The sequence below is a fragment of the Corvus brachyrhynchos genome, unplaced genomic scaffold (assembly GCF_000691975.1).
Source record: "Corvus brachyrhynchos isolate BGI_N302 unplaced genomic scaffold, ASM69197v1 scaffold90, whole genome shotgun sequence".
NCBI classification, from domain to species: domain Eukaryota; kingdom Metazoa; phylum Chordata; class Aves; order Passeriformes; family Corvidae; genus Corvus; species Corvus brachyrhynchos.
Genome location: NW_008236932.1, coordinates 3,561,074 through 3,574,949, shown reverse-complemented (window position 1 = coordinate 3,574,949; position 13,876 = coordinate 3,561,074). Strand labels below are relative to the sequence as shown.

Sequence of the window (13,876 nt, the reverse complement as noted above, 5' to 3'; positions counted from 1 at the left end):
CGTGTTTATTGCCACCTTGCAGTGCAGGGATTGTAGAATGAGGACAGAATCCTGATATAGAGTCGCTTCCATTGCTTCCTTGAAAAACTCAAGCATGGATTTATACACATCATTTTCACACACTGGCATCTCTTTTTCACAACTGGTAGACTTGTAAAATGTGTGGATGATACCTTCATGTCTCTAATTGGGTTTTTTTAGTGATTATAAATTCTGCAGCTGCTTTGGAAGAACAAAGGCTCCAATCAGGATGTCGTGGTAATGAATTTGGGATAAACATCTCCAGAGACAGAAAGCATTTTTAACAAAAAAATGAGCCAGTTAGCTGCTGTGTTACGATAGATAAAACAATAGTGAAAGCCTCACCACTGCTCACATTTATGTCATCTTTGAGAAGAAAAATGGAACAATGGGGAAAAGTCAGATGCTGAAATTACTCTGGGTTTTGGGGGGGTTGCTTTTTGTTTTGTTTTGTTTTGTTTTTGTAAAGGATCTGCGCATTATGGAGTATGACACAGTGAATATAATAATGAACTCTCTTCTAGCCTAACCTGCAATACCAAAAAACTTACAGGTCTTGAATATCATTCTTTAAAACCAATTACTCTTCTGAAACTTGTACAGTAACTAATTAATGTTCGTTGTGGAAAATATAGATCCTAAAAGAGCAGACCTAGTGATTATTATTTCAGTAGGACCAATTGGTGGTCTAATTGAAAGATACACAAGGGTAATGGTTGAATGGATGTAGTAAAATAAAAGTGTATATTTGATTTTGAGAGGTAAAGTGTAATTCCCTAGCATCTGAAGCAGCAAATACGTTGCTGGATTGTGTGATCAATACCAAATACCACTGAGTATTTGCTCAGGATGGAAGGGGGAATAAATAGAAGTACTTGTGAATACCAGAGTAGTTATACAGACCACTGAAGAGTTAAGATTGGCTTTGTGGAACTGGTGCCCATGGAAGCCTCCTTTGGTGTCTTGATCCCTATGAAGGAAGGGCCCGGGTGCCCTGTCTGTCCTGCCACTTCTGCCTTAGGAATTGCTTTCTGTGCAATGGAAATGGGAGTGCCCAGGCTGAACTCTGCCTTGTAGTCCAGCCTGGGAAGTGGACTTTGTGCAGTGTGCTGGTGGCACCAAGCTGTGTTGGCTATTGAAGTTGTAACTACTGCTGTCTGGAGTCACTGGTATCAAGTGACATCTTTTAAATTCTACAAATGCACACTGCTGGAAAATAGGAAAATGTTTACACATATTCAAATTATAACAAAAAGAAAAATGCCTTGAGAATTCTTGAGAGTAAGATAGCAAAGAAGTCTCTTTAATGTATTAGAGAAATTGGGGGAAAAAACCCTCAAAAAACCCTGTGAACAAAGAAGGCAAGCGGTGAAAAAATATGAACAATTTACAGTTTGATCTTGCAAAGCACTTAAATATATGAAACTTTCCTGAAAATACTGACACAGAGTGATACAAAGATGGGTCAATGCAGAGATGTTTTAGAGACAAGCAAGTGAAACTGAACTGGATGCCTCAACTCAATTACCAGTGTTCTTCCAATGAGACTTCACTAGGCAGCAGTAGTAGACTGTGGGCCAGGTGGACTATAAATCGATGGCAAATGTATCCTCTGCCCTCTGTATACATTAGGCAGGTCTACAAGAGTGTGATGGATGGATAAAAATACGGCTGGTGTCACTGTTCTCAGAACAGGATAGAGAGGAATAGATGAAATGCAATTGTCCTGTCACAGGATGCAGTTGGTTGGGTATAGCTTGATGAAGTTTGCTTTAAATGAAATATATGTTGTTTCAAAGTATTTGTTTGTTAATGTGGAAATTACAGTTTAGTTGCTTCTGTTGTTGAAATGAACTTCAAAGAGATTGTTAGGCCTATGAAAGAAAAAAATAAATAAGTTTCTTAAATTTGTACAATAGATGTGGGAAAGATTAGCATTTTTTCTTGCAAAAATTTTAAGTGTCATCTTTTAGCTACAGTATTTGAAGACCACTCAATGTAGATGAATTCTTATTAGAGTAGTTACAATGCAGTCATTGCTTACAATCTGGCTTTAGGGACGATAGTTTTTATTAGTTCCAAATTGTGAATCAAAAATTAATAAGATCTCATTTTAAATCTTCTCATGCTGAAGGTTTTAATGTCCTTTGAAAGTATGCATTTAGTTCTAAACAATCACAGTTTCTTTCCTATGAATCATTAAAAAAGTGATGAGGATGTGGTGTTTCTGCTGTGAGAATAGAGGACTCTTCATCTAAGGCTAAATTTTGATGTTTGATGTTGTGCAAATGGTAATTATAGACAGCCGGGTCTTACCAATAAATACAGAAAACTATCTAAAAGAGGAACATGGCACTTGGAGTAGCAATTTCTACTGCTACTGTCTTATAACTGTCTTATTTTTTCTTGGTAGCAAAATCTTTGAAATTTAATTGTTGCTAGACCGTAAGAAAAAGAGGGAGAAAACAAATAGATCCTAACTGCGGAGTTAATATTGTCTGCATGTCTTCTGGGATGAGTCCTGAAAAAGAGAAAAATAACATAAACATCAGATTTGAGCAATCAAATATGAAAATTATTTTATATAACTTTATGGATAATGTACAAAAAAGGTTGTAAATTACTGTGCAGAATAATGTCTAAAACATTGTGTGATTTTCTGAAAACTTTTGTTCACATTGTTTAATTGTGTAGTGTGTTGGAGAAACATAATGGTTTATGAAACACAGAAGTGTATTTTGAATTACACTCTAAAAGCTGAAAAGGTATGATCAGTTCTAGTTAGAGCACTAACTGCTGTGCTATCTGTGGATAAGAGGATATTTCAAAAATCTAGAACACTGCTCAGTTTTTACTTCCGTGAGAGTGCAGAAAATATGAAAAGCTTTTCATATGAATTGATAGCATCTTGGGTCCATGTCTCAGATATATGCTAGAGTTTAATTCAGTTGGTTCTTATAATTCAGTAATTAATACAAGTGACATCAGGACTTAGAAGAGATCGTTTGTTCCTTCTAGCATAGTACAACCTAAGCAGACAATGTATTGAGCAGAAATTTTATATGGAGAAGACAGTTAATGATGCCTGAATTCTTAGGGATACAGCTATTAAAAGCTGGGCTGCTGAGGAACTTGTCATCTCCTCTATTGTTGTTGCAGCACAAAAAATTGCAAAAATAGAAACTTTTGTAGGAAAAAAACATAGTTTGGTATTATTTTATGACTATGGCTTGTTGGAAACTTTTAACTGAAGCAAAGAAAAATAAATTATCAAAATCAAGTTGAGAAGCTTCAAAACATGATCCCTGAAGTAGTGGTTGAGAGGGCAGTAATCTGAAAAGCGAGACAATGGCAGAGGCTCTACTCCATTTGAGTAAACAACATCTCTTGAAGGGTTTCACCATCTTTCAAAATTAGAAAAATTAAGGGAAAAAAAGATTCTGCAGAAGGTCTTTAGTTTGTACCAGTAGACCAGGGACGTTCTTGAAGTTTCAGAGGGCACAGGAACTGTTTCTCACTTAGATCTAGTTATGGATGCCTTTCAGCAAATTCAAAGGCAGTTAGTTCCTGGCTGGAATGAGCAGCAGTTGTCTCATGCTGTCTTTGTTTATGTAGGTATCACTGGAGATGATGACTGTTGCAACAAAATTTCTTTGTTCTGAGAAAATGTAATTTCATCTGCAATAACTTCAAATTTAGTGCAGCAGTTTTCATATACTTTTACACATATTGTCATGAAACTTTTGTATTTACAACACAGGTGATGAACAAGAGCAACACTGGTAGCTTTCACCCTGAATTATTAAAGTGATATTTCTCATCAGTCTTATAGCCTGTTAAGCCTGCTTATTTAATGAAATTAGACTTCAACCCTTGGTCAGCATAAAGCTTTTTATACTTATTGGGATAAACAGTCCAGGGGTGTTTTAGCTGTTATGACCACTGAAGGTTTACCAGAGCCCTAGTCACCAGGGCATGTTCAATTGTTGGGCTTCTCTGAGTTAACATTACAATCATTTATACATTCCTCTGTAGAAGAGATATTGTCTTCATGGTGTAAATCATTATGTCCTGTGCTGTCCCAGATGTCTCTCCTAGTACCCAGCTTTCATTACTCAAAAAGTTTACTTCACCCTCACCTATGACTACCCATTATTATATGTGGCAGTATTTAATCAATTTCACATTTATACATAACATTTAATGGTCTTCATAATTTTTATTTTTGCAACATTGCTAAAAACCTTATGGTCTAATTAGAATTAAACAAATCTGCTTGTCTACTCTTGTATGGATCAGAAGTTTAAATGTTGCAGTAAAGTTCTAGATGTGGTGCAGACAAACTCCAATGAAGACAGTAGTAGCCAGGCAAATACTGAATACATGAAAGTATAAATAATGCAAAGATATTTTGGATCACCCTTTTGGCTGAGATGGCATAGTTGTTGTCCTATTACTCATCTTATTTTGTTTCAGTCTTGCAAGGTTACACATCTCTCCCAGTAAACAGTGACAAATGCAAACTCACATTTATACAGCACCATTTCCCTAGCCTCTGTCTGTCTTGTTTTGGAGAGGTGTTTTGTTTTTTTTTTTTCACTTCAAGCAACTTTTTTTTTTAAATTTTTTTTCCCTTCCCTGGTGGTCCTGGTATGTCCACCTCTGAGAGAGCCAAATGAACAAAATACCTGTTTAAATTCTTACAGGATTTTCATTTTATGCAGAGCAGCAGGAGGAATATTGTGCCTTTTCTGGTGCAGAGCTAAATTTCCCACCAGAACCATATGTCTGCAAAGCGCACCTTCTCTCTCCCTCAGTGGATCCCAAGGGAAGTGAGCAAGAAATGTGGCAACTTCCTTCTTTCAGCTACAGGCAAGTATAGCAGGACATTTTTGTGACACCTACACCACTAAAGATTGCACTTCACTTCCAGTCCAGTAAACCAGAGATGCCAGGAGACTTTCAGCTGAGGCATTGATGCAGTGTTGCTTCCCTTCTCACTGATAGCACTGTCCAGGCATGTATATAACCTTCAGGTGGTTGCAGGAGTGACTCAATTCACTGTTGTCTTGTAAAGGTGTCTTGAAACCTTACCAAAAAAAGAACCAAGTGACAATGCCAGAGGCATGTACTTAGAAGACAACAGGGTTTCTCTACTGACTAAATTCTGCTTTCAATGCTAACTGAAAATGCAGCCATTGCTAAGGCTTTATTTGCCTTAGATAAACTCTGATTGAAGAATTGAATACACCTCTCTGGCTATCAGTAAAACTGAACCTTGATGAGAATGTTAGATGCGCGTACCTGCTAGACTTTACTTGAAGTCTGAACCCTGCAGTTTTGCAATCACTCTATTGCAGCAGTGTGAACCCTCAGTCTCAGCACTTGTGAGTGGTAGTAAAGGCATGGTCTTGATCTGGATTCCATAAGCACATTTTCATTCTGTGCTTTGGGATATGCCAGCTTTTTCACTCCAGCTGCTTGCTATGGCTGTGTCAGCTGTGGTTTACCATAATGTGAAATTCTCTGTAGTAACTTTCAGTTAGTCAGCTTTGGTATGGTGGTTGTGCTGACATCAGCAGAAAGCTCAGGGTGGGTTGCATGAGTGAGGAGGACAGAGGATTGTGATTGGACTGCAAAAGGCATCTCAGCTGGTATGTAGTAAGTATATTGATGAATAACTTTGACAAGGAGGAAAAGGCAAAGTCAGGTCTAGTATGATGTGCACACTGTACCTGGATAATACAGACCTACAACCTTTATTCGTATTTGTATTCCTGTAGCACTTCAGGACTCTTAACACCTGATCCTGTTGATACCAGTACTGTATAAAGAGAATAGAAATAAATAGTCCAAATTACTGAACAGTTTACCATTCCTGTAGAGCAAACAGAATGGAAGAATTATGTAGGATCAGAACAAATGGTCTTGGCGTACCAGAATCTGACGTACCTTCACTAGTTTTGCTAGGCTTTGTAGTAAGTAAAATCCTAAACAAAAAAGGAGAAGCTTTTAAAAGAAAACTGTATTTCAGATTTATATGTGTTTCTAGAGAGCTTTTACTAAGTAAATAGGTGATGCAAAGAATCTTATCTGAAAGAGCTTATTAGAGCTAAAATCCATGAGGAGTCATAAAATAATTGCAACTGAGGGCAGATGTTCTGTATACGATGCCATGGAGAAGGGACTACATCAACACAGAGCAAAATAACATCATAAGAATGACAGGCAAAGAAAATAACCATTGCAGCAATCTCTGATGTGTCTAAGACATAGTTGGCTTTGTTGAACCAGTTGAAAGGAGGCTTGCAATAATTGAGGACTAAGTGCCAAGAGGAGACACTGTGCAGAAGATAGGAAAAGTTGCAATTTATGATGCCTGAGGGTAAAGTGAAAGATAACACCAAGTAATAATCATGCTTTTATCTGAAAGTCATGTTTAAGCGTTTTGTTCAGTTGCTAAGCTTAAAGTATAACTTAAAATACAATTAAACATTATTTGTTCCCCCCTCAATTTAGTCCAGCCTTCCATTCATTTTTTTAAGGAGTATCAGTCATCATTTAGGCTTATGTAACTGAGAAAATTATTATCCTGCTAGTGTTTAACAAGTGCCTAAGTATATATGAGTAAAATGCTGTCGCGGGTTCGGTTTGTAACCGGGTGGAAACACCAATTTAGTGTAGTGGTTTGGTCCAAAATACTCATTACTGTTTATCTGCTGTGAGATAAGAATTAGGAGAAATGCAAAGCAGGCACCAAACTTAAAAGAATATAAAGCAGTTTATTAACAGACCTAAAAGAGGGAAAAAAAAATTATACCACCTTCAGAGCTCTCCTCCTCCCCCCACCTTCCTCCCTTCTCCCACTGACAATGGAAAAAGACGACCCTTAAGATGTTCGGTCTGTTTGCCACTTCCATAATAACCTTGGTCAGTCCATTTAGAAAGAGAAGCCTCTTCTTGCTCATGCTATGAAAACATTATCACAACGAGACAGCCTCCCACTTCCAAATATTGTGCAGTCCATTTAGGAAGAGGAGTCTCTCTGCCTGCGTGTGAGTCCCTTCCCCCGACTTGCAGCTTTTGCCGCAACTGCTTTCGAGGGTCCGCTCTTGAAGTTTTTTGGGGTACAATTTTAAGGTTGAGCCGTTCAGAAAGAAAAACAGAAGCCTTCTCCTTCCCTGGGAGCAAAGGGTCTTCCTCATCTTCTTCGTTAGGACTATCTCTGGGAGCATCTCTAGGGACTGAGGTTTTCTCCTTGCCCGTTTGGAGCAAAAGTCCTCATCTGGTCCATCTCTCCCTGTCCAAACTTCTCATGAAATTACAGCTGCGTCAGCATCTGCCTATCTCGGCGCGGGTGCTTTTGCTTACGAGTTGAACGCTCCACCCCCCATATCTTCATGAAATTACAACAGGATACTCTGATATATCATAGCTTCACAACAGAATTTCAGCTTTAAGCATCTCCTCTCTCTCTGCCCTCAGGTTTTCAGCTCTTCACAGTAGTAAAAGGGTTAATCTCACCTCGGCCTTGCAGCTTTGCAAGGCAGGGGGGGGGGTTCCATGGCTGGAACAGGTCCATCGGCTCCAGGATGGCCGTGGCCCGGCCCGGCCTGGCCCAAGCAGGGCCCGCAGCCACCTGTCCCAGCACCAGAAACGAGAGAGAGCTTGGGGGGGAGTTTGTCTGTTCTTAAGTGTGGATCACAGAGGTGGTCACAACTTTAAGTGGCTTAGAGAATTGTCCATATTCAAACTGGCCAGCTGATAGGTTCTATCAGTTCCCAGAGGAAACTGTAAGCACCCCTTAGCAAGGACATCCCTTCCGGGACTATGCTTGCTAACCTATGACAAATGCCAATATAGACTTCTACTTACATTTCTATCAGGGAAACTCATTTTGGATTCTAGGCATCAAAGAAGGTACTGGAGAATGGCTTTCACAGACTGTTGCTTGCCTGCATGAGCATTTGAACTTAAGGCATCATTCTTTGTCCTTAACAGGAACACCACATTTAGAATTAAAGATACAAAGAATGTCCTCAAGTTGTTTGCAGTCAAATCAAAGTGTTTTCATAAGGGACAACAGCTAGACAGATTGACAATCAAGACGAGTTCTATCCAATGTAAAGGGTTGTGAACCTTATGCTAAAGGTTGTACTGCTCACAAATGCAAATTCTACATCACCGTCAGAGATCTCATGCCACTGTGGAGGCCAGAGTTTGTTGATTTGCTCAGTTGAAGACTGAGGATATGTTTATTTCCAGACTTCTTGCTTTTACTGTAGACTAATATGCTACACTTCATATCAAGCAAGAAATACTGTGCATTCAGGATGAAATTCATGTGCTTCAACTTCCAATCATTTCAAACAGGAAATAGGCATTGCTCAGCTCATCAGCAGAGTCCTGATCTTGTTGTTTTAGATCACAGTTCTTAAATCTTCTCATGCTTTAGTAGATAATTTCATTCAGCTAGTACATGCTCTCTGAAAAATAGAAACATTCAGGTACATCAGCTTTTAAAACTGGTGGTTGCCGGCAAATGCTTGATCATAGAATACTTGAACACCATCAAATTAATGGATGGTTAATTCTGTTATTGCCTGTTTCCATTAAGTGGAGCAAATGAACGATGTAGTCAAACCTTAACTTTGGCTTGATCAATTTGCTTACACTGTCTGCATGTGTTGTAGTAATTTCTGTCCTAAGTGCCCTTAAAGTCAGGCTGCTTACCAAGCCAAAATACACTGCAATAACTCTGTAATGCAGGAGATGGTCAGGCAGCTGACTAAGGAGTGTGAATTCCAAATAGAATTGATTAGTGCTTTGATACTTGAAAATATATACATTCCTGCCTTTTTCATTTTCTTCATCTTATATATAATTCTCCTGAACAAGAGCTTGAAGCAAAGATTTACTTAATTATTTACTTTAAAACAGGATAAAAACAATGATGTTGAAAGTTATAAAATGCGGTAATCAAATATAAGACGTTGTAGAATTTTATTCTCTAGAAAACCCCTCCTGCAGTTGAAATAATTATTACTCAATCTTTTACTTAGATTGAGTAATTTTAATATATAAATAGCTGCTGCATTGCATAGTATTGATATAACAAATAAACAGCATATAAGCTGACCTACTGATTTTCCTATCAATCAGCATATTCAAAAACTGTGGCAAGTATCATACATACAATGCTACCATTTTTTAAAGTAACTGTATTGCCTCTATTTAATTTCTACAATTTTGAGTCATTCTCACTTTATTAGTATTTTTAAGGATGTTGAGCTTTTTAGGGGAGTCATGTAATACTGCAGATCACCGTAACATGAAGTATTAATTAGCATCATGTAGTTTAAGTGGCATTTTAGTCATTGTTGTAAGCTGATATGAGTGATTTTTTTTCTTCAAAGTACTGTGAAGTGTAAACAGGCAGGTAGTATAATACTTCCTACTTCTGGAGAAATACTAAAAGAGCCTATGTTCATCATAGAGGTGGTTGTCACAGCTTGCCAGTGACAGCATTGTGATGCTGCAGGCAGTATATTTTATGTGAGACTTAAAACTGCTGGTTTTAACAGCACTTGGCCCTTACAGCTGCTGTGCCACTTTGAAAAAGCATGAGACTTAATCACAAAGGCTGGAATGATTTTGCCTCAAACCAAACTCTTTTGCCTGCCACCATTCCTCTAGTATTTTTGAGGGGAACTGGGAAAGAATGGTCTAGTATTTCTCTCCCCCAGTAAATTAGCTTAAACAGGTGTTCTGTGCCAGTGGGGTCTGTATTAAAAAGCTCATTTCCATTCTAGCTTTCTTGCTGTTAGCAAGCAGAACTCCAGTTATGTCATTATATCAAGATCTGGCCCCTGGTTTTCCTGACATACTGAACCAAAAGATGTCTGCTTTTATCTTCATTTCCTTGGTATTATATGGGGTAATTTATTAATTTATTTGCCTACAGAGAAATCTTCTGCATATTAGCATCTCCCTTGACAGCAAGAAGACTTAAAGAGTGCTGTCTGTTTTCTGGGGAGGTAGGACATGTTAGAGCATCTCCTGTCTAGTCCTCTTCTCAGAAGGCTCAGTGGACTCCTGGAGTATTTAGTCTTAAGCTGCATGGCTTAAGACAGTATGGCCTGTCTTCTTCCTTTTTAACTGTTAATGGGGTCTGGAGAAGCAAGGGAATTTTTAGCACCATTTTGACTCATGGTGAGAGCAAAACTTCAAGTAATTTCCCATGAACTTCCATCATCACAGGACTGGAGAAAAGATAGAGAACAGCAAAAGCTTAGTACTGAGGACAGGAGAGAAGCAGGAAATGCAGCAAAGTTATGAGCAACTCATTTGAAGGAATTCTGAGAGCTGTTGAGGATGGAAGATGAGAACTAATTGTAGAAAATTAGGTGCTTGAAAGGAATTGGATGGATTTCTTGGAGCAATCTACCAGGGAAATGAAGAAACAAAGGCTTTCACAAAATTCATTGTGTGCCTCAGTAAGTACACAGAGAGAAAAAATTCAGGTTTTTAAGGACATTGTGTGAAAAGGGGTTTCCAATGAGTTAATTTATTTTGCAGTCTCTATGTTTGTTAATGGATTTTGTACTTCGAAAGCTAAATTCTGAGATTTCTTCTGGATTTTCTGGAGTTGGTAAGGCAGTTATAGATGTGGGGGATAGAGAGAGAATAAATTTATGAGAGAAATACAGAATGAATAGGAGAAAGCTCTGTGAATGAAAATGTGTTAAGCTTCAATGGACAATGAGAGATTGCTTTATATTGGAGAGTAACTGACACAAGTGCAATAAGAACTAGATTGAAATGATGTTAAACAGATTAGAATTAGATTGGAATTGCAAGTTAAACACACCCTCATATATTTAATGATATAGCTATACTTTTTTTAAAAAGAACCTGTAAAAATTTGTTTATAAAAACAAAATACTAAGGCAGCAGAATTTATAAATAATGTAAAGTAAATGATACCTCTAGATGTGTATAATTGACAGTGCTTCTTATTACTTGGCTCATTTTAGCCTCCTTTCCGTTTCACCCGGCCCATACAATAGTGTTTAAATTTGTGATGCTGATAAAGGCACTGTCATTTGAAAGAGACAGGAACCTTCTGGCATTAGCCTGTTGTGGACATGTGTGTCCATGTATATACATGCATGTGCAGACATATACACAGCACAAATTAGAAAATCGGTATTTTCTCCAAGGTTTGAAGACATGGTCCTGTGTGTGTGTTCTATTTTATATGGTAATAAGATAAGCAGAAATAATACAGGAAAACATCACTGAAGGACTCAAAACAACAGGAAAATATACTAAAGTGAGTAAATACTAATTTTGCTATTATTTTTAGGCCCTACAGAAAATCCTAAGAAACTTTTCTTTTGTGTGTGTGTGTTGCCAAATACTAATCTAATCTTATTTTCTCTTTAGCAGTTGCTATAACCTTGAGAAAATTTTTAAGAACAGGGTGCTCTGTTACTAACATTCTGGGTTTAAAAAGTTATTTTTATCACCCCCTTTATTTATGCATTAGAAATGGGACATGTTCAAATTTTTAACGCCTGCAGGAAAGAAAAGGAAAAGCAGAACTTTGAAATAATGCTGCTCACTAATTATTTTGGTGCCTTGACAGTTTACCAACCTGTAAATATTGACTTTTCATATTACTCTGAAATTAAATAGCTGTAGCATGTTGACTGTATTTACCTGAGATGAATCACCTGATGCCTGCCATACTTCTACAGGAAAGGAGAAACTTCCTCTAAAAACTCTGCAAAATGCAGTAGTAACATCTTGGGGGTTTGTTTTATTGTTTTCAGGGTGCTGGGTGCACTGCACTGGTGGTAGCTGTGGTGGCAAGGAAGTTAGAACTTACCAAAGCTGAAAAACATGTGCATAATTTCATGATGGACACCCAGCTAACTAAAAGAGTAAGTCACACTTTATACCTTAAGTTCATCTCTAAATTGAGGGCAACTGCAAGGTGTCAAAAAATTTTGAGGATTTCAATATTGTATAGAGGGTTCTTGTAACTGGAAGGTAGTTGGTGTTAATTAGTTAATAGTCTAGTTTCACAGCACTTACCTGCTGTGAAACTAGAGTACTGTATTAAACCAAAAGCTATGTGGCATATGAAAATACAATTTTTTTAGCTAAAATAGGTGAAATAACAGTTAAAAACAAGAATTTCAAGCTATGAGAGATGTTCTTAAGAAAACAACGTTTCAGGGTTTGTGAGTGAGGCAGTCTTTCCAATTGCTTTTTGTACACAACGCATGGTTTATTTTTAGCAGCACACAGTGCTGAAGCGTTCTGAAAGATGTTTGTTTATATTATTTTTAGAAGAGATTGTTATTGAAAAATAGAAATCATTGGTATTCAAAGAAATATTTTAAATGAAAGAAAATGCAGCAAACAAAGAAGTAGAAATGAATGCTGAAATGAATCAGGTCAGTGTTGAGGGAACAAGTGAGTAGTAGCTGTACAGTCCACTCAACTTGTTTAGTCTTCATTATTGAGAAGAGCCAATGTGGGGACAAAGGTCCTTTTAAACACAACAGGAGTTCAGCAGAGTTTCTCCTTACCAATGTGTTCAGAGGGATGTCAATGCCTAAGATGGAGACAGTAGTTCTGCTCCCGGCAAGGAGGAGGGTGACTGCCCTGGTACAGCTCCATGCAGCGTTGCAGCGCTGCACTTCCAGGGAGCTCTGCAGCAGAGAGCCCTGTCCTATCCCGACATGCTGTGTTTCTCAAAACACTGCTCTGTCTGTGCTGGCTCTCTCATTTCTGTGCTGCTCACCACTAACAGCCTGTATCTCCTCTAAGCAGTCACAGTGGGGAAAGACTAAGGATGCGTGGGAAGACAGTTCTTATATAGGTATAAAGGGTCTCTGACACAAAGTGGCTTTCTGAGCTTGTTGGTTAACACTCCTATTGCAGTCAGTTATGGTCTTGTTGATACTAGACCACAGAAAACAATTTGTCCCTTCCTAACACAGTTACTTTTCTAGGGTTATCTGAGAGCTGAGCCCAAAATGTCTTGCAGAGATTGGCCAGATTTTGAGTCTGGTGTTTATTTATTTATGCCTTCTGAAGTTTATTTTGTTCACCTTCATATAAATCTCAGTGTTAGTCTAATACTTTATCCAAGTGGTACTTTCACACCTTCAAGCTCATGAAACTCACAGCACATGAAAAGCAAACCAAGCAAAGAAATCCAAGATGCACAGCAGGTCACAAATCATGCAGGTGATGGGGAGCTTTCCTCACGGCCTGGAGACAGCGATACCTTGTGGAAGTGCAAGGGCTGCTTAGGGATTGTGAGGAGGTCTCTAAACCTCCTCACTATGTGGTTGTGCTTTCACTGAAGACAGGACAAGGTTCTCCAACACTTACAGGTGCCAGGTTGGGGGTGACCTGTTGCTGGGCAGAGCTATTGCATGACATTCCTGCAATGACTTAGCCCTTGACTTAGCTCTAACACTGCAGTTACTGGCATGACATAAAGCTGGAGGGACGGAAAATAAAGGTGAATAGTTAGGCCAGTTTTTATTTGTAAGTAACCTAGTCATTCCATCATTAATCAACATTGCATTCAAATTATTTGTATGTTTTTAAGCACTCTTGAAACTTCTGTATGACCTAAAAAGAGAACTCTAGGTACTCTTACCTTCAATATTTTATGGAAAGCCTCATTGAAAAAAAAGGCAAAGCACTTTTTAAATAGAACTCTGCCCATGTTAATTGACAACATATTTTTTCATCTTCTTGGAGAATGTTAAAAAAGAAACAAATATAAAAACTAACCACCCCCCAAAAAAAAAGGAAAGGGAAAAAG

General features: G+C 38.1%; 1 protein-coding gene across 1 annotated transcript in view; it reads left to right on the top strand.

Annotated features, from left to right (window-relative positions):
* Positions 1-13,876, top strand: part of KCNN2 (potassium calcium-activated channel subfamily N member 2) — a 67,022-nt gene that overhangs the window by 45,826 nt on the left and 7,320 nt on the right. The window contains exon 5 of the mRNA XM_017728319.1: positions 11,859-11,969. Coding sequence (XP_017583808.1) covers positions 11,859-11,969 — 111 coding nt within the window. The remainder of the gene's footprint in view (positions 1-11,858; positions 11,970-13,876) is intronic.